The sequence below is a fragment of the Ambystoma mexicanum genome, chromosome 5p (genome assembly GCF_040938575.1).
Source record: "Ambystoma mexicanum isolate Mex_15411 chromosome 5p, UKY_AmexF1_1, whole genome shotgun sequence".
NCBI lineage: Eukaryota > Metazoa > Chordata > Amphibia > Caudata > Ambystomatidae > Ambystoma > Ambystoma mexicanum.
In genome coordinates this window covers 1,363,200,764-1,363,227,268 of record NC_090930.1, presented here as the reverse complement: position 1 = coordinate 1,363,227,268, position 26,505 = coordinate 1,363,200,764, and the positions used below count along the sequence as shown (strand labels likewise).

At 47.1% G+C, this 26,505-nt stretch overlaps 1 protein-coding gene across 1 annotated transcript in view; it reads left to right on the top strand.

Annotated features, from left to right (window-relative positions):
- Positions 1 to 26,505, top strand: part of DNAH5 (dynein axonemal heavy chain 5) — a 4,235,244-nt gene that overhangs the window by 901,937 nt on the left and 3,306,802 nt on the right. Inside the window, exon 13 of the mRNA XM_069613779.1 lies at positions 22,726 to 22,811. Coding sequence (XP_069469880.1) covers positions 22,726 to 22,811 — 86 coding nt within the window. The remainder of the gene's footprint in view (positions 1 to 22,725; positions 22,812 to 26,505) is intronic.

Below are 26,505 nucleotides of genomic sequence, written 5' to 3'. Positions count from 1 at the left end.
AAGTTAATGGCTTGCACTACCGCATTGTTGTTGGACCAAAAACGAACCCTCTTATTGGCCAAAACCGTAGGCCATAACAGTGCAACCACAATGGGGAACATTTCCAATACCATTATGTTCTTTGTTCTCCCTTTTTTGTGCCACTGCTGTGGCCACTTCTGAGCACACCACTCTGGCCCCAGGATTACGCCGAAACCTTCACTTCCCGCAGCGTCTGAAAACAACTGTAGTTCGGTGTTGGTTTCCCAAGGAGTTCGCCAGATTTGTACCCCTTTAAAGCTGTCTAAGAATCTGAACCACATCCTTAAGTCTTCTTTGAGGCCAGTGCTTAATCTAATATGGTGTTGCTTCTGAACCACACCTGCCGTCGCCCTGGCCAGCCTACGAGCAAAAACCCTGCCTGCCGGGATTATCAGTTTCCCAAGAAGTTGCTGCATTTTCTCAAGGGTGGTCCTGTCTTTTGACAAATTACTCGATATTTCTTCCTTCAAACCTTTCACTTTATCCTCGGGCAACCTACAAGTGCCCCTGACCGTGTCTATCTCAATGCCAAGAAATGTCAGAACCCTGCAAGGGCCCCCTGTTTTTTCAGGGGCTAAGGGAACACCCAACTCTCCCATCAATTGTTGAAACACAGACATTGCTATTGCACAGTCCTCTGACCCTTCCTTGCCAAAGAATAGAAAGTCATCTAGGTAGTGAACGATTGCCCCCCGCTGCTCCCTTCTGCGTGCCGCCCATTCAAGGAACGTGCTGAATGTTTTGGAAAAGGAACAGGACACTGAGCACCCCATAGGCATACATTTGTCTACATAGAAACCCTCCTTCCACTGGAAACCCAGCAAATGGAAGCTGGCTGGATTCACAGGTAATAAGCGGAATGCAGACTCAATATCCACTTTAGCCATCAAAGCCCCTCTTCCCATATTGGCCACCACCGACATAGCCTGATCAAAAGCTGCGTAATGAACAGAGCATACTTCAGGGCTCAACCAGTCGTTCACTGACTCGCCTTTCGGGTAAGAAAGGTGGTGGATGAGCCTGTACTTGCCCTTCTCCTTTTTGGGAACTATGCCCAGAGGTGACACAATGAAGTTGGGGAGAGGGGTGGCATCAAATGGTCCAGCAATCCTGCCTAGTTCTAGTTCTTTTTTCAATTTCTTATCAACTTGCTCAGGCAGATCCCTCGCCGAAGGTAAGTTCCTAGCAAAACGGCAGGTGAGGGGACCCTCGTAAGGAATAACAAATCCTTCTGTGAAACCCCAAAATAACAGATCCCTCTCCCGCACTCTGGGATAATGGCTTAGATGATCCACTAACACCTGCAAATTCACTGGAGAGGGACCCTTCCTAGATGAATCCAAATTCCGTGTAGCCATGCCTGTTGCCGGGGGGGGGGGGGTGAGTATGTGAACCTTACTGTCCTTTTCTCTGGCCCCTACCCCCGGAGCCACCCTCCCGCTTGAAACATCTGACCAAGGGATGGTTCGCCCCGCATTTCCCGCACTCATGGCTGAACTTACACTTGGGACCCCAGTTACAGCTGCCCTTATTAAAAAACCGGCATGCCCTATTCGCTCCCTTCTTCTCCTCTTGTGGTCCATTCGAGGTACCAGATCCTGTGGTTCCCGACTCTTGGCCCCCCCGTCCCTGGGGGGTATTGTGAAAGGGTTGCCCCTTACCACCATTGTTTTGCTTACCGTACCCTTTCTTCTTCCCGCTTTTGTAAATATCATTCCAGACAATACTCTTCCTAAGCTTACCCCCCATAAAAGTGACCCAGCCGTCCATCATTTTCTGGTCCCATGACATTGTGGGGCAGTGTTCCATCATGTGCCTAAAATGTCTGTCATAATCAATCCATCCTGTAGAACCATACAGCCTAGCTTCTTCTACAATTGATTCCCTGTAGTTGATCAAACCTGGCCCCTGCTCGGGGTTCTTTTCCATCACCAAAACTGACATTATATCAAATGCCTTCTCCCAGTTGGCTATGTTCTCTTCCGGATGATACTTACGATGCCTCTTATTGTTCTCTTCAGTGCTTAGCGTGACATTGGGACCAGCGTCTTCTATTGCCAAAAGGCTGAATATGTCAATATTCTCCCTGGCCCATATTTGCTCTATAATGTCCTGGGGTATATGCTAGGCTAAGGATGACCTGCCTGATAACAGGGGGGCAACCGTCACCGGCTGTTCCGCTCCTAAAGGTGCTAAAGGTGATGCGAGTGAAGAGATGGGGGTGCTGACGGTGGGGGCCGTGCCCGTCGAAGGGGCAGGGGGGACGGGTATACTGGGCAAGTTGATATCAGTGGTGCTCGCACCAGTCCCCTCCCACACACTCATAGCTACCGGTAGGGTAGCCACTGTAGCCGCAGGAGCCCTATTGCCCCTGACCAACAATAATAATTCTTCCAAAATCAACCCAAACCTTTCATTACCTACTGCACCCCCGACTGGTGGCGACACACCTGTTTTTTCAACTGAAACCTGTAACATGGGGGGTGCAATGGGACACAATTGCGTTTCGCTGACACTCGCTACATCTGCAGAAGTTACAGATGGCAAACCTGTGGCGCTTGGCCCAACCTGCGCCTGTTCGCTGACTATTTCTACCATGGGCGCCACCTGCAACATTTCAGCCGCTTTCTTACCCTTTTGCTGGCGTTTTCTCTTGGCAGGTAAAGGTTTTAGTGCGGTTGCGCTCGGTGGGGGAGTATCTACCACGGGGGGTGGACAGATCTGGGCGTCCACCACAAATTGTTTGGGTGGCTCTGGTTGTTTTTTGGCTAACACTTTCTTAGCCCAACCCTTCCCCTCACTGCGCATCCTCTCTTGGAATAGCACCCAGATGGCCCCTTCGTCCTCTTCCTCACTTGACCCCGGGGTGTTGGGCACTTCCTCAATCGAGTGGAATAGATCTTGTGAGACCTCCACCGACGACATCCTAATGGGGTGAAAATTCACGTTACTACCCGACCTTACTGCATCCCACGTTGCGGGTGCTGACTATGCACCTGCCAAGACTAATGTTCACACATTTGCAGACTCCTGACCTATACCTTACCCCACTTCTTTTTCTTTGTGGTGAATATCACTAAATTCCTCTTAGCCGCTGCTCCTTTGGCTGACCTGTATTGAAATTGAACCACACCATTAAAAAATCATTACTTTTATATCAAAAAGGCGCATGAGGGTCATAAAGGAATGTACTGGCCCCAAAAATGCACGTAAATTGCATAAATCGTCCACAGAACATTGGGAGACAATATCAGTAATAAGTGTAAACCAAGGTCCCCCCTTCACTAAACAGGCGGGCGGGGGGGTGGGGGGGTCATCCCGGGCTGGTATTTGCCCGGGCCTCCGTGCTACGGGCTTGATTAAAGGCCCCTACCCAACCCTCCGCGTTGTTTGGAAAATTGTGAAAAACAATTTATAACACAAGAGCACGGCGGCCCCCACCTGATTTAAAACAATGCACATCTTATGGACACGGGCACGGCGGCCACAACTCAGCATCCGCGTGCATAATGAAAAAATAAACAAACGGCCCGGCGGCCCAGGACATGCCGCACACTGGTTTAGAATTCAGGTCTCCAGCATGCTAGTACCAAGCACTTACTGCTTGAGCCATTGGGGGCTGCGCTAAGCGCACGCGAGCCCCAAAAGCACTAGACATTGCGAGGCCACATTGAGAACGCCTAAGCGACTCAGTTCATAGTCCCCTCCCACACACGGCACTCGCGGCCGCATACACGACATAATAATGGTATGTAGTAGTATCTGCGGGCTGCTAATATAACCCCCGGTGAAGTGGTGCTCTTTTATCGAGCTCGGGTGGTTGAAAGGCGCGTTAAGCAATTTAAACAACAAGAACCCCAGTGCGGCGGCCATGCATCCCTCTACACCCAGGATGACTTCGCCGCCACAAGCGGAATACAAATAAGGGGCCATAACGAAAGACCATACAATTAATGTCACGTCGGCCCCAACTCAATTAAAATGACGCTACTGAAATACACATAGGCCCGCGGGCCCAACATCTTTAGCACAACGCAAATTTATATAAACCTGGGCACGGCGGCCCCGAACTTAATAGCAACGCACAATTTATAACTCAAGAGCATGGCGGCCCCCGCCTAATTTTAAACAATGCACATGTTATGGACACGGGCACCGCGGGCCCAACATCTTTAGCACAACGCACTTTTATAAACATCTGGGCAGGGCGGCCCCAACTTGATAAACACCAGAGCACTTGAATTAAAACAATGCGCACATTACAGACACGGGCACAGGGGCCACACAATGTCACGTCGGCCCCAATTTAATCAAACGACCCCACTCATATACCCATAGGCACGGCGGGCCCAACACCTTTATCACACGCACTTATATATACATCTGGGCACGGCGGCCCCAAATGATTCATAACCACGCACAATTCATAGACAAAAGAGCACGGCAGCCCCCACTTGAATTAAAACAATGCACACGTTACACGGGCACGGCGGCCACTACTCAACCTCCGCATGCATAAAACAAACAAACGGCCAGGAGGCCAAGGATGTATACATGCTCCCCCGTATGATTGAAACCCTCTCAAGCTGACGCGGCGGCCAGCGAGTGGGCCCCTTACCCCCTCCCCCCTATACTTACCAATCGATCTCTCCTGGAAATTCCTTATCCTTGCACGGCGGGAGCTGCTGGCCAAAAGAATGATGGCCAGCAGCTTCCGCCCTTATAAGTGTCCCCGGGAGACCCGGCCGGAAGCCAGGTCCCCGGGGACGCCTCTTCCGCCTCGCTGAAGGGGGGGAGGAAGAGGAGAGGCATGACCAGCAACCGGAAGGGGGCGGCCAGAGGGGACAGCCCGCTATGTAGGCTGTCCCTCTAGCGCCCCCTGCGGGGGCCGGTCAGCCTCTGACAGCTCTTCAAAAGACAGAGAGTGCCTGCAGCACAGCAAACAGTACAAGTGGACACTTATCTGTTTTCCATTACATGCTTTCACGGGACAAGGAGCTGCTCTCTGCCCAGCATGTTTTGGCTTCATCTGATGATCTCTATAGTCGTCAAGGCCCCAACATATCAGCAAAAAGGGGCCTAAAACAGTGCCTCAAGATTGTCCTCCGGCAGACTGGTTGTTGCAGTCATGGACTGTGCTTAGCCCCAGCAATGAAGAAACAACATTCCTTTACCAATAACCATTGGAGTTGGAAAAGTGGGCTTAGAATAGGAGGAGACAAGTGGCCAAAAGCAGTCCCTGCTCCATATTATACAACTGTCTGTGTTTTGATAACTGTGTGTGTTTTGGCTCTTTCTACTCTCATGCTACACTTGAACACCCGGTGACGGTAATACAGACTGAAGGATTGTAAGAGAGAAATGCAGAAGCAGTAAATCACTGATCATTGCAATGAGAAAGAACAGCACCCCTGATTGGGCGAAGGAAATGAATGGAGTGGCTCCAACACCCTGCCACTAGTGTCTCCCTGGCAACCCTACCATTTAGTGACCAAGCCGATGTGGTCTTGGGTGCGGGTTTGTGCCAGCCCCTGAACTGGGACACCAACTGCCCATTTATCCTGCCAGAAATGAAGGAAGATAGGACTGGCCAGGACTGCTGCCCCATCAACAGCAGCGACTCCTGCCTGTGGGAGAAGTGGCCCAGACAACCTGCCACACTGGTTGGGGGGAACAGGAAAGAAGGAGCAGTGGCCCCTACCCAGAGCAGTATAGGAAGTGACCCAGACACCCTGTCACCTGTGTCCAGCCAAACAACATCTCACTGCCTGACAGCCGCCACCAAGCAGCAGTGTAACACTTGTGTGCCCTTCTGTGCCACTACAGTAATGAAAAACTCCTGCCTGGAGGAGAGAGGCCAAGAAGAGGGGGTGAGTAACATGGTCTCACCCCATGCCCTATCAACATCATGTGGCGCAGCCTAGACACCCTGCTACTCGCATCTCGCTGCCTGCCCCAACATCAGGGGACTAAGCCGATGAGGCCCCTGGTTATCCCAGGTGTGGCTTTGACAGTCTTTTGGACTGTGCCATCAACGGACTTTGGCCTGTGATAGTCACTATCCCGAATGGACACTGGTCTCCTGCAGTCCTGCAAGTGCTCAAATAGGATTCAGTTAACATGTGTCTTCATGCTTTGAGCCTGCATGGAAGGTATGTATGCGTAAAGTGGCCCCAGTGAAAATGCCTGCGAAGCTGAACTCTCGCGTTTTGTTGGCTTGCTCAATATGGTGCTAGCAGCTACCAATGGTGTCATTCAGTGGTTGAAGTTCCACTTATAGCAGGTTAATAAAGGGTCTTGTAAGATGGGGTAGAACTGCCAGTATACCACCAGCAGTTCGCCAACCCTGTTACTCGCTGAATACATGTAGAGTCCTTTTCAGCAAGGACTTTGATTAAGGGCTGTCTGCGGCTGGAGGTGCTGTTTCCTACGTGCTTTGAACTCTGCTTATTGCAGGAAGGCTACGTGTTGAGAAGCTACGGATTGTTCAAAGAAAAACTTTCTAAGTGTGACAAATCCCTCCCACCCTACCCACAAGCCCATATACTACAGAATCACGCGCCTTTTGCGCGCGCGCTTTTCAGCAAGGGTTTTGATTAAGGGATCTTTGCGGCTGGAGGTGCTGTTTCTTACGTGCTTTGAAGTCTGCTTATTGCAGGAAGGCTACGTGTTAAGAAGCTACAGTACGCTGAATAAAAGAATTTGTGTGTGACGAAGACAAGCAAGTTACTTTGCAACTCTAACTATCTTCCTTGATTTTCCCAGGATTGTTCAAAGAAAAACTTTCCAAGTGTGACAACCCCTCCCACCCTACCCACAAGCTCATATACCCATACACTACAGAAGCACGTGCTTTTTGCACGTGCGCAAATCAGCAAGGGCTTTGATTAAGGGCTGTCTGTGGCTGTCTTAGGCAGGCGTGGCAGGGAGGCGGCGGTAATTTTAAAAAAGTATTTTATTTATTCCTTGTATTGTTTTATTGTTTTATCAATTGTTCTTATGCTTTACATGTGGATTTGTCAGAGATAAAGCTGTTGGTGGTTTCGTCTTGGTTGTTTTGAAGCGGCTGGAGTTTAAAGAGTATATTATTTTTTTCGTTTGCTTATTTTGTTCTTGTTGTGTCGGGTATTGTGGTATTGCCAGTCACATTTGTACTGGCTTGCTCGTCCTGGTTCCTCTTGTGTAATTACTTGTGTGAGCACAATTGAAAGAAGAAGCTGCGCATATTTTAAAAACAAATGCTTGTATGCAAATTGTGACTTTTGCGTGTACCCATTGTGGCTCAAGAGTTAGAATCTAGTGGGCATATAACAACCAAAGGGTGCTTTTTGTGTGAACACAATTAAAAGACGAAGCTGTGTATTAACCCATTCTGGCCTAACAGCTAGAATTTGGTGGGCATATAATCACAGAGCACTCTGTCTTTGATCACCCACATGAGTGTATTAGTGAGATAAAATCAAACTACAACCCAACCGCAAGGCGTGGGTGTGTAGTGGGAGTGAAAGAATAGAGGGTCGTGGGTAATTGAATAAAGATATATGGGGAGTACTATTAACATGACAACGAATACGTTTTCCCTAAATATGGCATGCCTACATTTAATCATATGGTTGAAAACGCACAAATACAAATAATGATTACGGGTGCACCTGTTGTCAATGCTCAAATAAATGTGATGATCGTGAGTGCACCGGTTGTCGGTGCACAAGTAAATACAATGATTAGAAGTGCTCCAACAACAGTGCATGAAAAAAAAATCATCATAGTGAATGAGAAAAAGGTTCAAGCACAACAGCGCAGTGTGTCTTTTGGTTTAGATATTCAAACGTTTTATAAACAGGGAATGCTTTTAAAGACACAGTTATGGAATGCAGAACACGCCAAATGCACAAAACTAACTGATAGAATTAACTAAGAAATTAATACAGTTAAACGCATTTTGTTTGAAAGCATGCCAAATGACATTTCAGGAAAAGGGTTATCTGATATAACGATGGAAGCTGAAGCAAATCGATGTGATTGAGCTAGACAAACCGAAAGTATGGCTACTATTGATGAAGGAGGATCTCAACTCGTAACTTGCTCAAGAGCTGCCCAGTATAAATTAAGGGAAGCTTATGAGGAGTTGAAAGTCACAGGGCAAGTTGATGAGGAATCGATTGATTTCATGAACATGAGTAAAAACACATGTGATAATGAACAGATTGTATTTGTCCATTCAAACACACTTGATCTCATGCAGTTAAATGACATCTCACCAATTAAGAGATCCAATAAAGTAGATCCTCCATTTATATCTGACCAAGTAGATGAAGAACCATTAGCTGTAGATAAACAGTTGTTGTTACAAACCCATGATTCAATTGAATGTCTAGAACAAAACGTGTCCTCTCAGTCCTTGTCATTCATCCGCCGACACCTCGGCAGGTTAGACTGCCAACAGAGCAAGGCAGAATGAATATTGCCTCTCAATCTTTGTATTGTGAAAGAAATGTATCAATAGGTAATAACTCTGTAAATAACACTCTTATGGCAATGAATACTGCGTTATTGACACTAGTGAAACTATATGAGGCGATGGACCAAAGAATAATTCATCAGACAATGGTCCTGTCGCAAATAGCAAATTGCAGTTAAAATAATATGAATACAGGGTCTGCATACACAGTAAATCATACTTATGAAATATTTAGACATTGTAAACTAATGGATGCAGAGTCTTAAACTGAGCATGAAAAGACTGTTTCAAAACAACAAATAAGTAAGGAAAATACAAGTGTGATTCTGATTGGCACCTATGATCAGGGAAAGCAAACTGTGAGGAAGGAAGTAGGCCAAGTAGGCTTAGAAGGAAGTATACTGAATGTAAATGATGTTGTACAAACAAATACATTCAACATCTTCTCTAAAAAAAGAAATAACAAAGCAACCAAGTAGACAATCACTAAGAGTGAAAGATAACAAAAAAAATGTTTATCAACAAGTAAAGAAATGATGAAAAAGATAACGAATAAAAGGAGGTTTTAAAAAATTATAAATGATAAACACAAAAGAACTGAAGATCATAAGTTGCAAGAAAAGTTGAAAAGAAGTGAAGGATGTTTACAAGCGGGAGAGCCTATTAAAATGAAGCAGACAACTGAAATGGCTGGAAGCCGCTTGATGATCTAGTAGAGATGTCAACACAAGCGGTTAGCTTGGAGAATAGCCAACCGTCAAAAATAGTGGTCTCACATTTAGAGGAACAAGACCCGAGTGAAAAATCAAAAGCATCAGACAACCCTGTAATGGATTTGTCAGTGGAGAAAATGAGAAAGGAAATAAATAAAACAGTTTCACAGTATCTGACAAATAGGCATGCAGATGAAACTATCATTCATTCTGAAAGAGAACAGATGCCAGTTTCATCATATAAACCTACCCTAAATGGTCCTAAATATCTGAATGCTATTCTAAAAAAAAGTGATTGTCACAACCTTGTAATGAGCAGAATTTGCATTCAGGGAAAATTCAACCCATGATGGATAATAGATCAAATTGAAATAAACCGATGGTAAATGTACAGCAATGCAGATTGAATTATCATCGGTTTATAATTGAGTGCCATGAACAACCATTTGGTCAATTTGATTTAAATAGATCAAGTATATTAAACATCTGTAGAGAGCTCCCAAAATTGAAAAATATAAACACTACTAAAATTGACAGGGTCAAATTCTTGAATGATTACGATTTAACAAGATCTTGCTTCTTTATTTGTTCATCTGTGATAGCGAACATTATCTGGCGTGAAAGGCTGCTACTACCAGAAATTGGGTCCAATTTCATAAGAGATCAGAGTTATTCAGAAGTAGAAATGCCTTGAGGAGAGGAGAAAAAAAGCTTACGAATATTTGGAGCAAACCAGCAATGCTTGGCAATATCAAATACTAAAATATTGCCCACTGGACAATATGATATGTACAGTGAGCAGTATGAGGCATAACAACCCTTGCCATATAACGTTATTCAGCTATTGTCCTGGAATACACAGGGTTTTAAGCACTTCATAAACACACAAACAAATGAGCTAAGTAATTATGATATCATACTATGGCAAGAAACTTGGCTCACAGACAAGCCAATATGGGATGGATTTGAGGTGTATGTAACACCGGCTGTACTCCAGGATAAAGGCCGTCCAATTGCAGGTTTACTGATAGCTGTAAAAAGAGCCAGGAACTTTAGGATTAAGGAATACAATCTAGAAACCCCCTACTTTCAAGCGGTAAGGTTGATGAAAGGTAACTATTCCATGATCCTAATAAGCATCTACTGGGAAAGAGTGCAACTTTCACCTGACTGCTTCTTTATACAAATTGACGCACTCTTGGACGGTATTGCATTAGAAGGAAACATCAATTTAATTTTAATCGCAGGTGATTTGAACCTTCACCTGACAGCTGATTTAAATAAAGAGTACTTACCTGATGAAATAAGGTGGAGCTCCCTGATGGAGGAAAGGCAATTTTACATGTTGAACGGCACAACAAAGGGTGATATTCCAGCCCGTCCAACGTGGCATAGAGGTTCACTGAATGCAACGTTGGACTATATGTTTACTAATCATGAGCTGTCAGGTTTGATTGAATCCTTGGATATAAATACTAATGAATTAAGCGATCATTGTCAACTATGTTTAACCTGGAAATGGCATAAATCATCTGTCAAAAAAACTAAAAGCAAATATGTAGGGCAAGTTGTTGCAAATAATGGTTGTAACCACATAAGATGGTCAGTAAAGTCTTTGAATTACCTTGACAACACATTAAGAACTCAGAGAGGGAGGTGTTATGTTACAAGTATGAAAAAATATGTGCAGACAAAATCAATCATACAGCAGGTTAATTTCAGACATTCACATGTATTTGATCACATTTTGAAAAATAGGAAACTGAATTAAGGTGGCAAATTCGTCAGTTAAAATATTACCTTCACCCAGAAAAATATAATCAAATAAAACATTTGAAATCGACTTACAAGAACTGGGTCAGAGGAAGGAGAGCTCTGATTTACCAGCAAGATAGCGAGAAAATGCTGAGTAAAATGAGATCAAAATCATCGGCTGGAATATGGACCTTATTGAATGAAGCTACATATAAGTCGCAAGCAGCTGTACAGATGAATCCAATATCAGAGTGTATTTGGAGTAGGTACTATCAAGAAATGTATCAAACACCAGTGCCCGGATGTGAGATTATTCTGAATAGTGAGAACTGGAAACACAACATCATTTTTGACAAGGAAGGCCTAATCTTTTATATATCCAAATTGAGTAGGTCCCGAGCTGTAGGCCTGGATGGCCTTGACAGTAGCATAATAAAAAAAATCCGGATCTGTGGACATCAATATTCGCCAAGATCTTTAGTCATGTTATGAAGACAGGATTGATACCTGTCTCTTGGAAAAGTTCAGTTATAATACCGCTTTTCAAGAAGGGAGACAGATTCAATCCTGTCTCATAGAGACCCATTGCCCTTCTCCACTGCCTGGGCAAAATGTTTGCCCGCTTAGTTTTAAGAGACTTCAATTTATGGCCAACAGAGAAGAATTTGAGGGATCCCTACCTAACTGTTTTTTTTAGCAGGGTTGGGAACTAGCATCAATCTATTGTCCCTGAATGCTATAATAGCACAACATCAGCAGATGAAGCAGCCGCTGTATGTGGCATTTGTTGATTTCCAAACGGCTTTCGACTCAGTCCCACAAGAACTTCTTTTTAAGAAGTTGATGGATCATGATTGTCCATGGAACATATTGAAATGGCTTATGGAATTCCATAGAGACACTGTGATCCAGGTCAGATTGACTAGCGATGGACTGTTGACTGATCCAATATCAACGTCGAGAGGGCTGAAGCAAGGATGCATACTTGCTTCAGCCCTCTTCAATTTCTTCATATTTGACATGGGTCATGGTTTCTCAAGTGTGATAACAGATCCTCCGAAACTGGAGGTAAGGGTAGTGAAATGGTTGCTATATGCAGATGATCTGTTGTTGCTTTCTAAATCTCCAATGGGACTACAAAATATGTTAAAAGAATTGGAGAAATATGCTGGTAACAATAAGAGCTCGATAAATGTTAAAAAAAAACAGAGATCATTCAATTTGGTAATTGAAGCATCAGAATCGTTGTAACCAATGGCTGCTGGAAAAAAATAACCTGCAAATAGTATCGAACTACACATATTTGGGAGTAAATGTGAATAACCATTCGAAAGATCTACCATATGAAATATCTTTACAAATAAAATCAAGTGCCCTAATATAACAGGCTCTCATCATAAGTGGTCGATATTGCTAATTCTCCATCCATCCTCTATTGGTCTTTTATTCAACAGAAAGTTTCACCGATTTTACTTTATGGTTCAAAGACAAAGGCCAAAAGAGATGGTGGATACTGGAATACAATAGAAGCAAAATTCTGGAGGAATTTATTAAAACTTCCATCATCTGTGCCTATTGTGATGATTAGGCTTGAATTAGGATTGGTGTCTCTTTATGCTCAATATAAATGGAAGATCTGTATGTTATATAGGAAGTGTATAATGGATGAACTGAAAAATGGATTAATGACAATACTTTCAAATTATGTCGAACAATCTAATGATGTATTTAGAGAAATTGGAGGGCGAAGGCTCATGAGTCACTGCGAGAAGCTGACATCTCTGAAAAACTGCTTATCCAAAATCCGGGGAAAGCAAAACAAAAATTATGTAAGCTTGATTGGATTCAAACTAGGGAGCAATGTTTCAAATATAAAGCATTCAAGAAAAATCCATTTGCTATTAAAATTATGGAACAGTAGAATCTTATCTATTGAAATATCCAAGTCTGCAGCATCGTGCTGGACTATTGCGCCATCGCCTTGATTTATGGAGAACAAGAGAACTAATGTCAAAATGGTACCCTCTACAACAGTTAAGCAATATGTGTTGACAGAATTGAAACACTAGAACACATTATTGTTGAGTATGAAAAGTTATTGACTATACGAATTATATACTTCAAAGAGATATTAGGATATCTAAAACAATTGGATATGCAAAGACTGGTTGTATATTTATCACTTCTACTCTAAGACGTTGGGGTATGCAACTGTAAATTATTTGAAAGAATTAAAATTGGAAGAAGTTGTTGAAACTATCGAAATATAAAGAATGAAGTTTTAAATGATTAAATCTCAGCGAGTGATGCTAGATAATAGATTGTGTTGCTATGAAGATAGAAGAGTTATGGAATTATATATATTTTGTTGTTTTATATGTTATGTTTACATTTTTAGAAATTGTTTAATATTTATAAGAGGAAGTGAATTTATGTTTATAAAATTATTAATGATGTATTATTTGGTCCCTTTTGAAAGGTTGATTTTATCAGCCGTAACAAATAATAAAAATAAAGTAGAGTCCTTGATATGTGTTATATCTCTGCAATTACTGGTGTCCCTCAGTATGTGTCATTGGGTATTTCCAGGATTTGTCTATGCTATAATTTCTGTGTGGAACTAAGTATTGTTCTGTAACCGGGGGGAGCGGTGAGGGGAAATCAGTTCATCTTTTCGTAACGTTTGTTTGTTATGAAAAAGGAGTAGTGTGGTGTGACCCTCCCAAATGTGTTGCTCTTTTAAGAGGGGCAGTGTTATTTGTGGCCCTCCCAGGTGTATTGCCCTTTTAAGATGGGCCATGACTGTGTTATGGCCCAAACTAATAAAAGGAGCAAATGCAGGAACGTGCCTCAGGCCGGCTGCAGACTCCACAAGGGAATGACTGAGTGTGTGTCTCATTTAGGCCTGCAGGCCTACACCATGTGAGCACGGGCCTGTAGGCCATGATGCTGTGGGGTCCACGTGCGAGCAAGGTGGCTAGGGTCTGCATGGTCTGGGTATGGTCTGCCCTGCCGTTCAAGAAGACCGGTTGCCCCCCGGCAAAACCCCAAGACACTGGGCCTCCAGGCTGCTGATGTGCATAGCACCTAGGAGGGCAGGCTTGATGCCGATAGTCGGCCCCCACAACAACTCCAACATAAGGGTTTATTCTCTCATTCCCGGCTCGCCCGAGGCTTCTGTTGGAGTATTGGCTGTGCATTTTCCGATGTGGTGATGTTGCGGGCACCTGGGATGCCGGAAGCTGTGGTTCATTTTTCCACGCATGGGCACCCAGGCACCACGGCAACCTCAAAGCACTTGAATACTGATGCGCTGAAAACAGCAAGCAATGCCCTATTATGATAATCAAGTGCCACAAGCGTTTTCAGAATGTGATGTTTGGCTATGTTATTTCACTTCGGATGGTGCAGTGCCTTTGATGATCTGGATGTTCAGGTTGTTGATTGTCAATATCAAACCACAATCTTAATAGCTGTCTGGAGCTCAACAGTGACATGGGCACACAAGGCTACCAGCACTATCACATGGTAGGCACTGCATTTCTGCATGTGGTCTTCGGTGCCATGGGCTGTACATGACTGGAAAACTTTACTCACCTGGCATGATACACTGTTTGACAGACTGCCTTTATAATTGCCTTCATGATCATGGGTATTCTAGCAAATATATCTTGCGCAGCAGACAACGATACTGTTATGTCCTGCTTTGTGTGGCCCTCTACACCTCGTTTGGTAATATTTGATATTTGTAACTGATGTTAGCCAAAAGAAATACATTATGTTTAAATATTTGCATTATAATTACTGTGGCATATGCAGGGTGATCTTTATCACGTGTCCTACGTGTTACTTCTTTTTGCCAGTCTCAATTTTGAGGGTTAACCATGTATGCATGTGAAAGAAATAACATGCACAATTCTTAATATTCAGTACAACTACTCTGCAGTCAACTAAAGCGCCCAAAATAAGGCTGATTTAATCACAAAGAAGTGGACTTCACCACAAAAACAGGTCAAAAGAGCTACAATGTTTTGTAAGCATGCATGAGCACTCAGTTCACTCCGGGGCAACTATAGTCAGATGCCCTCAATGGAAACAATTACACTAATTTCTTTGGACACAATAAAAGGGTTTACTTTCATATATTGAGAACAAAATGAATCAAATTAAATCATGTTTCACGTTCAGAGCAGCCCAAATCATTTTACAGGGATTGCTCCTTTTCTCATGTGCTACAATACATTGAAACAGTAAATACTTTGTGATACTTTAATTCAGTGCTAGCAAAAGCCAACAGATAAAAGCATTGTAACAAACAGGAGCTCGAATGAAGCTGTTAATATGCATCAGCTTTTTAACAAAATTAATAGATAACGAAACGGGGATCACAGTGTACACAATGAGAAAAGGAGATTCGTTTTCAGTTGCCATAGTGGAAGTCGCATGATTTACAAAAGCGTTTATAAATGTAAAAACCCCATAGAAAAAAAAAAGCTTTGTAAATCAGCCCCACCCACCACGTCGGAACAAACATTGCCTCGCCTGCAAGTAACCTTGAGTGAAATAAACTGTAGGGGTATGCAACAAATTATTAAAGCAGCCTGGCGTGAGAATGGTTCTCCAGCATGGGGTCTGGCATGGATTCACATGCTCATGATAATTCCCCGTCGTCAGGCTGGGAATCCTCGGTAAAGAAAAAATCAGTATCAGTTTCTTTCCTGATCTGTCTTTCTTAGTAGTAACCAATCACTGATCTCTTGGTCATACTGCCCCCAGCCAATGACTGCCCTCTCCCTAAGCCCCACCTCTGGCAGCCATCCTCAGATTTTTACTGCACGCTCAAGTGTTGGGAGTCCTCGTGTTTAGCTCTCGAGTTTTTTGCTGCATTTTCATGCTTTTTCAGGAGATTTTCTAATTTTTTCGGTTTAATCGAGCCTCAAGCTCCACCGTTTCTACTTCTGATAACGGGGACCCGTTTCGTAATTCTTCTACGCCCCTCAAGGGTGAAGTTTTCGTCGAGTTTACACTTCTTGGAGGATTCGGAAGATCTACGGCCTACCTCAACGGACATGGCCCAGGACAAGGGAAGCTCGATGCCCGGATCCAAGCTGTTCAGGTGCTGCCCTGGATGCGGATTACAGAACGTTTTCAAGGAGGACAAGCATTCGCAATGTCTCTACCGCCTTCATGATGACAAGACGCACGTGGAGAAAGACTGTGCGTTCTGCAAGAACCTTTCGGAATGGACCAAACAAGATAGTCGTTCCCGCCTCGTCACCTGGCTGGAGAAGGGCACAGCAGGTGAGAAGGCGAAGAAGAAGTCTTAGCGGGTTTCTAAGTCCTGTCAGGGCGCCCCGGCGATGGGGGCCCAACAGAAGGTCAAGCACTGAAAAGTGGGGCTCTTCGGTTGCCAAGCAGGGCACTACTTCCCCGGCACGTTCGACCATGAGCCAGCGCTCTGGTTCGGGGAAGGGGAAGTCCGAGAACCCGGGTAGGCTGCGGAAGCGGACCCGGTCGATCTCGAAGGGGGAGCGAGGCGCTGACCCTCCCCCCAAGGCGAAGGCCCAGGACGCACCTAAGGTGGTGAGGGCTTTGATCCACCCGGCAAAGGCCTCTACCGAAGTGGTCGCTGCGACCCTGGCGAAGCCGGCTGAGACTATGCCTGTGGAAACGCCCTCTGGGCCCAGAGTATCCCTGCCACCGCGGAGGGAATCCTCTTTCCAGCCCATCGCTAAGACCCCCGTGAAGCCCCCGGCGGGAAAAGAGGGGGGGCCGGTGGCCATTACAGACTCGGAATCAGCCTCTGAGGAGGAACTGGTGGAAACCGAGAAGGGCCTCAACGAAAGGTCCATAGGCCTCAACGAGAGGTTCATAGGCCTCAACGAGAGGTTCGAGAAGGTTCGATCCCAGGAGACGGTCCCTGCTGACGTGATCGAAGATAGCAACGATGACGACGAACAGGGCCCCGTGGAGCGGCCATCCCGTCCGTCGCAGCCATTGCCCGAGCCCCAGGATAGCTCGGCGGCCATTTTGCTGGCAATCCAATCCTTATGTACCGAGATAAGGACGAGATTACCACGGACCCCGACGGAGGATCCAGAACCAGGGCCGTTGGGAAGCCCTCCGAACAAGCAGAGGAGAGTCCACCCCGCTCCGCCCTTCGTGCCTGCGAGACCGATGGACCCCTCATCCCCCTCGCCGGACCCTAGAGAGGATATGGCGATGGATACAGCGACGGGGACGGACGATGATGGCGGCGATGACACAGCGGACATCCCGTCGGCACCCCCCCCCACGGGCGTCTCCAGCCGACGAAATCGGCTCTTTCCATGCCATGATAACCAGGGCATCCGAGCTCTTCCAGCTCTGCCCTGAAGAACAGAAAAAGCAGGGGTTTCTGTACAAACGACGAGAGGCCAAGAGGAAAACGGTCCTTGCGGTGCCTTTACTCAACGCCATCTGGGACGAGGGGATTGCTGTCCTCAAGAACCCTTCCACGACACCCGCCAAGAGGGACAGGTACGAGAAGTACTGAGTCCCCGATGCCGCCCCCTTGTGCCTCAGGGCCCAGCCCACGCCGGACTTGGTCGTCTCAGCAGCGGCTAAGAAGAAGGCAGCGGGTGCGGCGGCTTCAACTACCACTTCCCCACCGGACAGCGAGGGCAAGAAGTTAGACTGTATGGGACGACGAGTCATCTCGTCGGCAGCGACGACGATTAAGGTGGCCAATGCCTTAGCGATCGTGGCCCGCTATGACAGGGAGCTCTGGTTCAAGATAGCTCCCCTGCTAGACTTCCTACCTGATGACAAAAGGGCGGAGGCCCTAGAAATTCTGCAGGAAGGCGAGGTGGCTTCGGACCACGCCATAACGGTGGCAACGGACATTGCCGATACCGGATTTCGCCAACTGGGCAACAGAGTTTGCCTCCGACGACAAGGTTGGCTCAAGGCGACAGACTTTCGCAAGGACGTCCAGACCAGAGTGTTGGACATGCCGTTCGACGGCAACAACCTTTTTGGTAAGGCGGTGGACGAGTCTCTACAGGCCATCAAGACCGACTCGGAGACGGCCCGGGCCCTTGGGGTGCTTCAACAGCGACGGCCCTTTCGGAACTCCGGAGGGAGACAGGGTGCCTCCAAAGGATCCAGCGGTGGCTCCTCCACTTACCGCCAGGCGCCCCGCTCCTCTTCCCAGGAGGCCTACAGAGGTCGCGGCAAGCAAGGGGGATCCCGCCGTCGTCGCCAAGGAGGCCAAGGCGGCAAGGCCGCCTCCAAGCAAGACTGACCCGGCCGGGTTGTCGGGCCCCCACCGAAGCACCACGGTGGGAGGCCGGCTGACGAAGTTCGTCAGCGTGTGGGAGTCCATCTCCACCGATCGTTGGGTGTTGGACACCCTGGCCAACGGACACTCGCTGGAATTCCAAAAGAAGTGCCCTCGCATTCCTCCCGTGGCCAGGAAGGACAATCACGTCCCTCAACTGCTGTTGGAGGTAAAGGCGATGCTCAAGAAAGGTGCCATCGAGCTCCTCCCCAAGAGGCTCTGGGGCTCCGGAGTGTACACAAGGTACTTCCTCGTCAGAAAGAAGACAGGCGGTTGGTGCCCCATCCTGGACCTGCGTCGGTCAAACAAATACATCAAGGCGCAGAAATTCGGGATGGTCACCCTCCAGCACGTGCTGGGACAGCTGGAGGAAGGCGATTTCCTTTCGTCGTTGGTCCTGCAGGATGCTTACTTCCACATCCCCATTCTAAAAAGGCACAGGAAGTTCCTCAGGTTCGTGGTTCAGGGACGCCACTACCAATTCAGAGCCCTACCGTTCGGATTAAAGTCAGCACCCAGGGTTTTCACCAAGTGCCTGGCACCAGTGGCGGCGCGGCTGCGCCTGCAGGGGATCCACATCTACCCCTACCTGGACGACTGGCTAATCCGGGCAAGGACAGGGAACTCACCGTCGAACATACGGGGAAGACCGTCTGGTTACTCATGGAGCTGGGGTTCGCCATCAACTACCCCAAATCCCACCTGGTTCCATCGCAAGTAGCAATGTTTCTGGGAGCGAAGCTCGATACACTGAGGCAATTGGCCTCCCCTTCAGAGGAGAGGACCAAGACCATCCTGGGCGGCGCCTGTTAGCCACGAACGTGGCATTGGTGAGGTCCATCAAGTCCCTTCTCGGGATGATGTCCTCATGCATCTACCTTGTACCCCTTTGCAGACTTCGAATCCGTCTGCTACAGGAGTTCCTTGACGCCTGCTGGTTTCAGGCGACGGGCTGCTTCGAGGACAGGATCCCTCTCGACGAGGAGTTCCGTCGGGCGATCATATGGTGGGGCACCCGCGCTCACCTCACTACAGGCACGGACTTTCAAACCCCAACCGTCTTTCAGGAGACGGTGACGACGGACGCCTCTCTGGAGGGTTGGGGGGCCCACATCGGAGATCTCCACGCAAGAGGCCTTTGGCTCCCGGAGGAGAGGTGTCTCCACATCAACATTCTGGAGCTCCGAGCAGTGTTCTGGGCGCTCAAGTCATTCCTTCTGTCCCTCAAGGACAAAGTGGTGAGGATCTTCACCGACAACACCACCACAATGTTCTACATACGGAAGCAGGGGGGCACCAGATCCCCAGCCCTATCCAAGGAGGCCCAGGATCTGTGGCACTGGGCCATCGTCCAGGGGATGTTTCTGGTTCCTTTCCACTTGGCAGGAATAAAAAACACCATCGCCGACTCACTCAGCAGGGAGCTGCGCTCATGCCATGAGTGGGAACTGCGACAGGATCAAGTGGATTGGCTCTTCCAACGATGGGGCAAACCCCAGATCGACCTGTTCGCGACGGCGACGAACTCCAAGTGCCAGAGGTTCGCCAGCAGGTTCCCACACCCGAGGAGCATGGGCGATGCTTTCTCGTTCCCCTGGGACGGCCTGTTTCTATACGCGTTCCCTCCGTTGCCGTTGCTGCTCCGCCTTATCAACCAGTTCAAGAGGTCCTGGTGCAGGATGATCCTCGTTGCACCGGCGTGGCCGAGGCAGATCTGGTTCCCGGACCTTCTGGACTTGTCAACGTCCCCACCAGTCAAGCTGCCGGCGGACGCGGATCTTCTCTCCAGAGAAGGAGGCGCCATTCTCCATCACGACCCACAGTCGCTGAACTTGCAGGCCTGGCTCCTGCGGCACTATAGTTTGGAGGGTACGATATAACGGCTGATTGCAGAGAGGTTCTTGCAAAAGCCAGGGCGTCCTCAACTCTCAAGTGTTACGGTCATAAATGGAAGAGGTTCTCTGTCTGGTGCCGTGCACAGAAGATTAACCCTCTGCGGATTACGACCCCTCAAGTACTGCCGTACCTACTGTCGCTGGCCAAAGCTGGACTGGCTCACGCCTCCATCAAAATACATCTGGCTGCCATCTCCCGATATACCAGGACTACGGAACGGGCATCCTTGTGGTCTCATCGCCTGGTGAAGGAATTCATGAAGGGACTATTCCAATCATTCCCGCCGGTGAAGGCTCCTGCCCCGGCGTGGGAGCTTAATGTGGTGCTGACCAGGCTCATGGGAGCCCCATTCGAGCCTATGAATTCGGCTCCTTTGAAGTTACTGTCATGGAAACTCGTGGCCATCACCTCCGCACGACGAGTGGGAGAGATCCAGGCCCTATCTTGCAAGCCTCCATACTTGACTTTTCATGACACGAGGGTGGTGCTGAGGACGCATCCCTCCTTTATGCCCAAGGTGCCGTCGGACTTCCACCTCAACGAGCCCTTGGTGTTACCAGTTTTCTTCCTGTCGCCTTCGACGTCGGCCGAGAGGACTTTGCACTCGCTGGATGTAGCTAGAGCGCTGAAGTTCTACGTGGACCGCACAAAGAGTTTTCGGAAGGCGTCACAACTGTTTGTGAACTTTGGGTCTGTGAATCAAGGGAAGGCTCTCTCGAAGACTTTCATTTCCAGATGGCTCTCCGGCTGCATCATGCACTGTCACCGGTTGGCAAACCGACCGCTGCCCGGCCGTCCGAGAGCCCATTCGACCAGAGCGATCACTGCTACCACGGCGTTCCTGTCTGGTGTGCCCCTGCTGGACATCTGCAGGGCTGCTACGTGGAGGTCAACGCACACCTTCACAAGATTCTACTGCATCGATCTGGACTCCAGGGAGGAGTCCAGGGTCGGCCAAGCAGTGCTGCCCAACCTGTTCGCCTAAGGTGAGCCTGGTGAGGAGGTAAGAATTGCTTAATGTTGAGTTTTGGATGTAATGCTTAATGTTGAGCCTTTGCCACCTCCCGTGGTTGTGCATGTGTATACTGCTATGTATTCTTTATTCATGAGCATGTGAATCCATGCCAGACCCCATGCTGGAGAAGGAACAAGTTACTTCTCTGTAACTGTTGTTCTCTAGCATGGGTCTGGCATGGATTCACATGCGAACCCTCCCACCTACCCCTCAGCGGCTCTTCACTTGGTCATACTGCCACTTGGCATGCTACCAAATCTGAGGATGGTGTTAAACGAGGTTTCACGGGATCGCTGGTTACCTTTTCTTCCCGGGGTTCGTGGAGTCGAGGCAGCCAGTCTGTCGGAGCGACAATGCCGATGAAGCAGTAACGCGGGAAATCAACCCAACACCCTCCTGACAATAAATGACAGGATAGCAATGGACCAACTCCCAACGCCACGGGTGGCACTTCTCTGCATTAACGTGATGTCGGGACAGTGTTTCCACTGGCAGAGAAGGCGAGTGAGTCCTTATAACACCAGTAGATGGATGAGCTGATCTTCGGGACTTCCAGGAAGGCAGTAAGGCACGGGTACCGGCAGGGCACGAGTCAGGAGAAGGGAAAAGGTCAGGCAGCAAGGACAGGGAGGACTGACCAGGAATTCCCACGGGACAGGAGCCAAGACAGGGAGAAGGCTAGACAGGCAACCCAGACAAGACCCCTCCGAACCCCAAAACCAGAAAGTAGGTAAGGTCAAGACAGGGCTGGGAAACCAGGAACTGAAGTACCAGGGAGCAAGGAAGGAGAGGAGATTTGGAAGGCAGGACAAGGCAGGGCAAGACTAAGCAGGGGAAACTGGAGAGACTGTAGCACAGGTAAACAGGCTCCAGCAGCGCATACACGGCAACAACCGCGTTGAGACGTGTTGTCTCCGTGCATGCGAAGCCCTTTTAAGGTCCGGGGCCAAAGCGAGGCCCGGGACGCAAGTCCGTGTTACTGCGCATGCGCGAACGTCGAATACTGACGATCCGCGCATGCGCAGAACATGCAAGATGGCTGCGCCCACGGACCGCGGAACGGCGTGGGGAAAGACGCCACCGCGGATAGAGTCTCCATGAAGGAGGAGACTGCCGAGGCCGAGGACCCGGATCCCCGTAGCAGGTAAGTGGCGCACGCGAGCGAGCGCGCGGTGTGACAGATGGCTGCCAGAGGCGGGGCTTAGGGAGAGGGCAGTCATTGGCTGGGGGCAGTATGACCCAGAGATCATTGATTGGTTACTACTAAGAAAGACAGATCAGAAACGAAACTGATACTGATTTTTTCTTTACCGCGGATTCCCAGCCTGACGATGGGGAATATTCTTGAGCATGTGAATCCATGCCAGACCCATGCTGGAGAACAACAGTTACAGGTAAGTAACGTGTTCCTTGTTTTAAATTAGTAAAGCAGCCTGGCGTGAGTGTGGTTGTTTTAATCATTAACCAGCATCTTTGAACACCTGTAACACATTTCGTTACACAATTGATATATTATCACATTTCATTGTTTGCTTTCTTTTAGAATCAGTTGAAAACATTTATGGATGTTACATTTGAAAAGATTTCCAGTACTGAAAGAGCGTTGACTATGCTGAAGACATTTGAACGGTAAATATTTATACAGTCTACATTTCAAAAATGCTTTCTACTCGCTGTGACCCAGTTCCGTTTCTGCATTTCCAAAATCAGCCAAGTGCAACATGTGCTGAGGACTCAATATTGTATAGCTGCAAGGAAAGAGTGCAGAGCTCTACGTGCATGAACTTGTTTCCCAAGCAAACTAACATAGAATAGACAGTATATTAATCCTTAATTGATAACACTAAGGCTGGGATTATGTCACGTGTATTAAAGGAGATGAGTGTACAATACAAAAACAAGACGTGAGTGAATTTGCCTCTTTCCTCTTGTGTCTTGCTTCAACTGATGAATTCCTCAGAATGAATGTGCGTCCTTTGCACGGCACTTAATGCGTCAAAGCTATCCTTACTGAAATAAAACATTTCTATTAATTTACATTATGGAGGCTGCCAGGAAGATTGTTCAGTGAGCTAAAGCAAGACAATTTCAGCGGCCCTCTTGGATCAGCCCCATCTCCAGCTGAAGGCCCCAAGAGGCTCATCTGGGTACACCAATCAGGAAGATATCACCTCATCCTCCCAGCAACAATATCAGAAAGACCAACCACTAATGGACTAATGTGAGGGGTCAGAAATGTGAGGCAGACAACTTTGTGAAGATTTTTCAAATTATGCCATTTTATTAACTCAAAAGTTTGGATACACACCTCACTATCCCTACCCGGACAAGGATTTCCATGCCTAAAAAAAACCTAAAGGAAACAGTCTAACAAAAGGTTTCTGTCCCTCACACTTGTACCTACACCAGCTCAACAAAGTAATATATGGCAGTTCAAAAGCAACACATATAACAGTTAAGTTGACATCATGATAACTATTTCTCCTTCTAATCTGGGTGAATTCCCCTTCCCCAGATTCAAGCAGAATTCTGTTCAACGATTTCAAAAGGATACAGAAATCCTGTCTTAGAACACATTTCCAATGTCAATGTTAAAGATATTTGTACCGCGCACCGCCACCACCAGAGTGGTCCCCAGGTGCTCTGGTGGATCTTTAAAAGGGGGGCAGTGGGCGGTTAATAGGGTGTAGTGGGAACAGGAGAGTGAGAGTTTTGATGCCCTGTTGGTAGCTTCAGTTCAGTTTGCACCGTTGGCTGAGCTTAAGTGCGGTTTTCGGGTTGGTGCGACTTCCCAGTGTGCTGTTGTGGCGAGTTATGTGCTGTTTGTCTGTTGTTGCAATGTGGTGAAGTGCTTGCGGATTGCTGTGCGGAGAAATGGTTGTGTGAGTTTCTATATGAGAATTTGATTTTCAGAGTTAGTTTAGCAAGTTTATTTATTTATTTATTATTTTTTTTAAATATTTTTTTTTCTTTCCCCTTTTCTTCTTTTCTTCTTGTTTCTTTTGACATCTTTAACTTTGGAATTCTGCTCTCCACATCCATGATTAGCCTGTGTGTTTGGTATTATAGTTTGTCTGCCTAGTTGGCAGTCACGTTGAGGAGTGGTAGTTTCCTCTGTGTTACTCTAGTGGTATGTGTATATAGGTGATGCAGTTGTGTTACCCGCCCTGTTGGTTGGCGATGTTTGGCTTAGAGGATGGTGGACCCCCCACCTTGCCCATCCCGTGAGAGGTCCTTACCTACCTAATTCTCCTAAGTGGACTGGGTGTATGCAGGCATGGGTAGTTAGGGGTGTCCCCCTCCCTCAAGTAAGTGAAGATTAAGTTAGGGGTCATGAGTTATTCCATGGGGTTCTTGTTTCCTGCTGGGTCTATGCTTCCTAATTGTTTCCTTCTGGTTCTGGAGCTTTTGTTTCCAATTCAACAACAAAAGTTCCAATAGTTGAGATTCAACAAGGATACAGTGGTTGAATGCAGATGAGAGGTCAAGGAGGATGAGAAGGCATAACGCATCCTTATCTTTGATTTTAAGGGTATTGTCCACCACTTGGATAGTGGCTGTCTCGAGGCTGCACAATTGACAGAAACCTGAAGAGGTATAGTTGTTTGATTATGGCAAGTAGTTGTGTAGCAACTGCTTATTCCAAGATTTTGCAGATAAACAGGCAGTTTTTAATGGGTCATTAGTTGTCCAGGTTGTCTGGGTTTAGGGTCATTTGTTTCAAAAAGAGTTCATATGAGACTAGTCTTGAGGGTGTCTGGGAATGACCCGTCAGTGAGGGAGGAATTAATGCTGGGGATCTAGATTCGATTTTCTCTATATTTTCCAATAAAAAAGTTGTTGATTCCATCACACTTTTCCTGAGTTGCTCGCACCTTGGGTTCAGGTGAGGGCTTGGTATAATGCTTTACTACCTCAAATAGGTCTTTGCCCTTGTTAGAGGCCACTGTGATGGTGTGGTGTTGTAAGCAGCTTTGGCCTCAGAGTTCAGAATCCTATGGTTGGCTTGGAAAGATGTGAGGTTGGTGAGATCTCCAGGATTATGATTTTTGCACCACCATCTCTCTAGGGCTCTTTTTAAGTACTTGTTGGAGGCAGGTTTGGTGCTATAGCAAGAGGCAGGCTGTTTTTACAGGGGAATGGGTTTCCACAAGTTTCTTAGCAGATTTGTTGAATAATTCTCGGCTGACCAATGGATTGCCTGTGGCAGGGAATTATGGCAAGTTTGCTTCTTGCTCATTGACTATGAACATTGTAAGCCTGTTTAGCTAATGAGTCCACTAAAGCATTCCTACAAGATTAATGTTGGATGGACTGCACGTTGTATTATGACTACTAACTTTGGAGATATTATCGCACTGTCAGGAATCAGGGGTGGAAGTTATGGAATTGCTGGAGGTACTAGCAAGCGGTGTGCTACGCTCTAGTCCTCATCCAACATGGCGGAGTCTTCTATAAGAGCTGACTCCGCCCCCTAGTTCATTCCATTGTATCTGTGTCTGTTCACGCTAACGCTCCGTTACTCTCTGTACTTGCCTTATTTTTTTGGCCTTTTCGTAGCCGCCTTTGTTTAGCCATCAAAGTCCTAATTGGACTACACGCTTTCTCTCTCCGACTTCCCCTTTTCGAACTTTAACCACTGCTGCTTTCTTTCTTCGGCTGCTTCGCCGTTCCAGACTTCCACCTACAGTTCCCAACGGTTCGTGGCTCTATTGTCTGCATCTTACCTGCTTCGGCGCCTTGCCGTTTCCGCTCCCCCGCCTATGGCCTTCTGTCTGTACGCGGCCTACCCTGCTCTTAGAGCTCGGCTTATCTGCCATTCTTTTCATTCCGCCTGCAGCCGCCTTCTGTGCATGGCAGCGATTTCTCGCCTCATCTGCCTTCTGCGTTCCCTGCTGTTTTCGGCTCTGCCGGCAGTCAGAACGCGGTACTCTCTTCTTGGCTCTAGGGTCTGATACTCAGCACCGCTATATCCTACCTTTCCTCTCTTCCACTTGGGTACTACTTTCTATTCTTTCTTCTGTTTTCTTATCTCTTTGATTTCTTTTTCCTTGGCAGTATTCTTCATTTTGCATCTTTTCTTTGAACACTCTCTATTATTCTGATACAAACTTACTGGAGAGAAAGATTCTTGCATTCCCTTTTTTTTATACATATCGGGGAGTTTGTCTCTGATATTCAATACCTGACCATCCTTCTGCCTCATCAACCACCTTCAGAGTCAGCTATTAAGAGGAGTTTCCTGCACTCTGCCTTGATTCCCAAGGACTTACAACCTTGTTTCCTACAATCAAGATCCACAGGGTTTTTTCTGCCTTTGGCT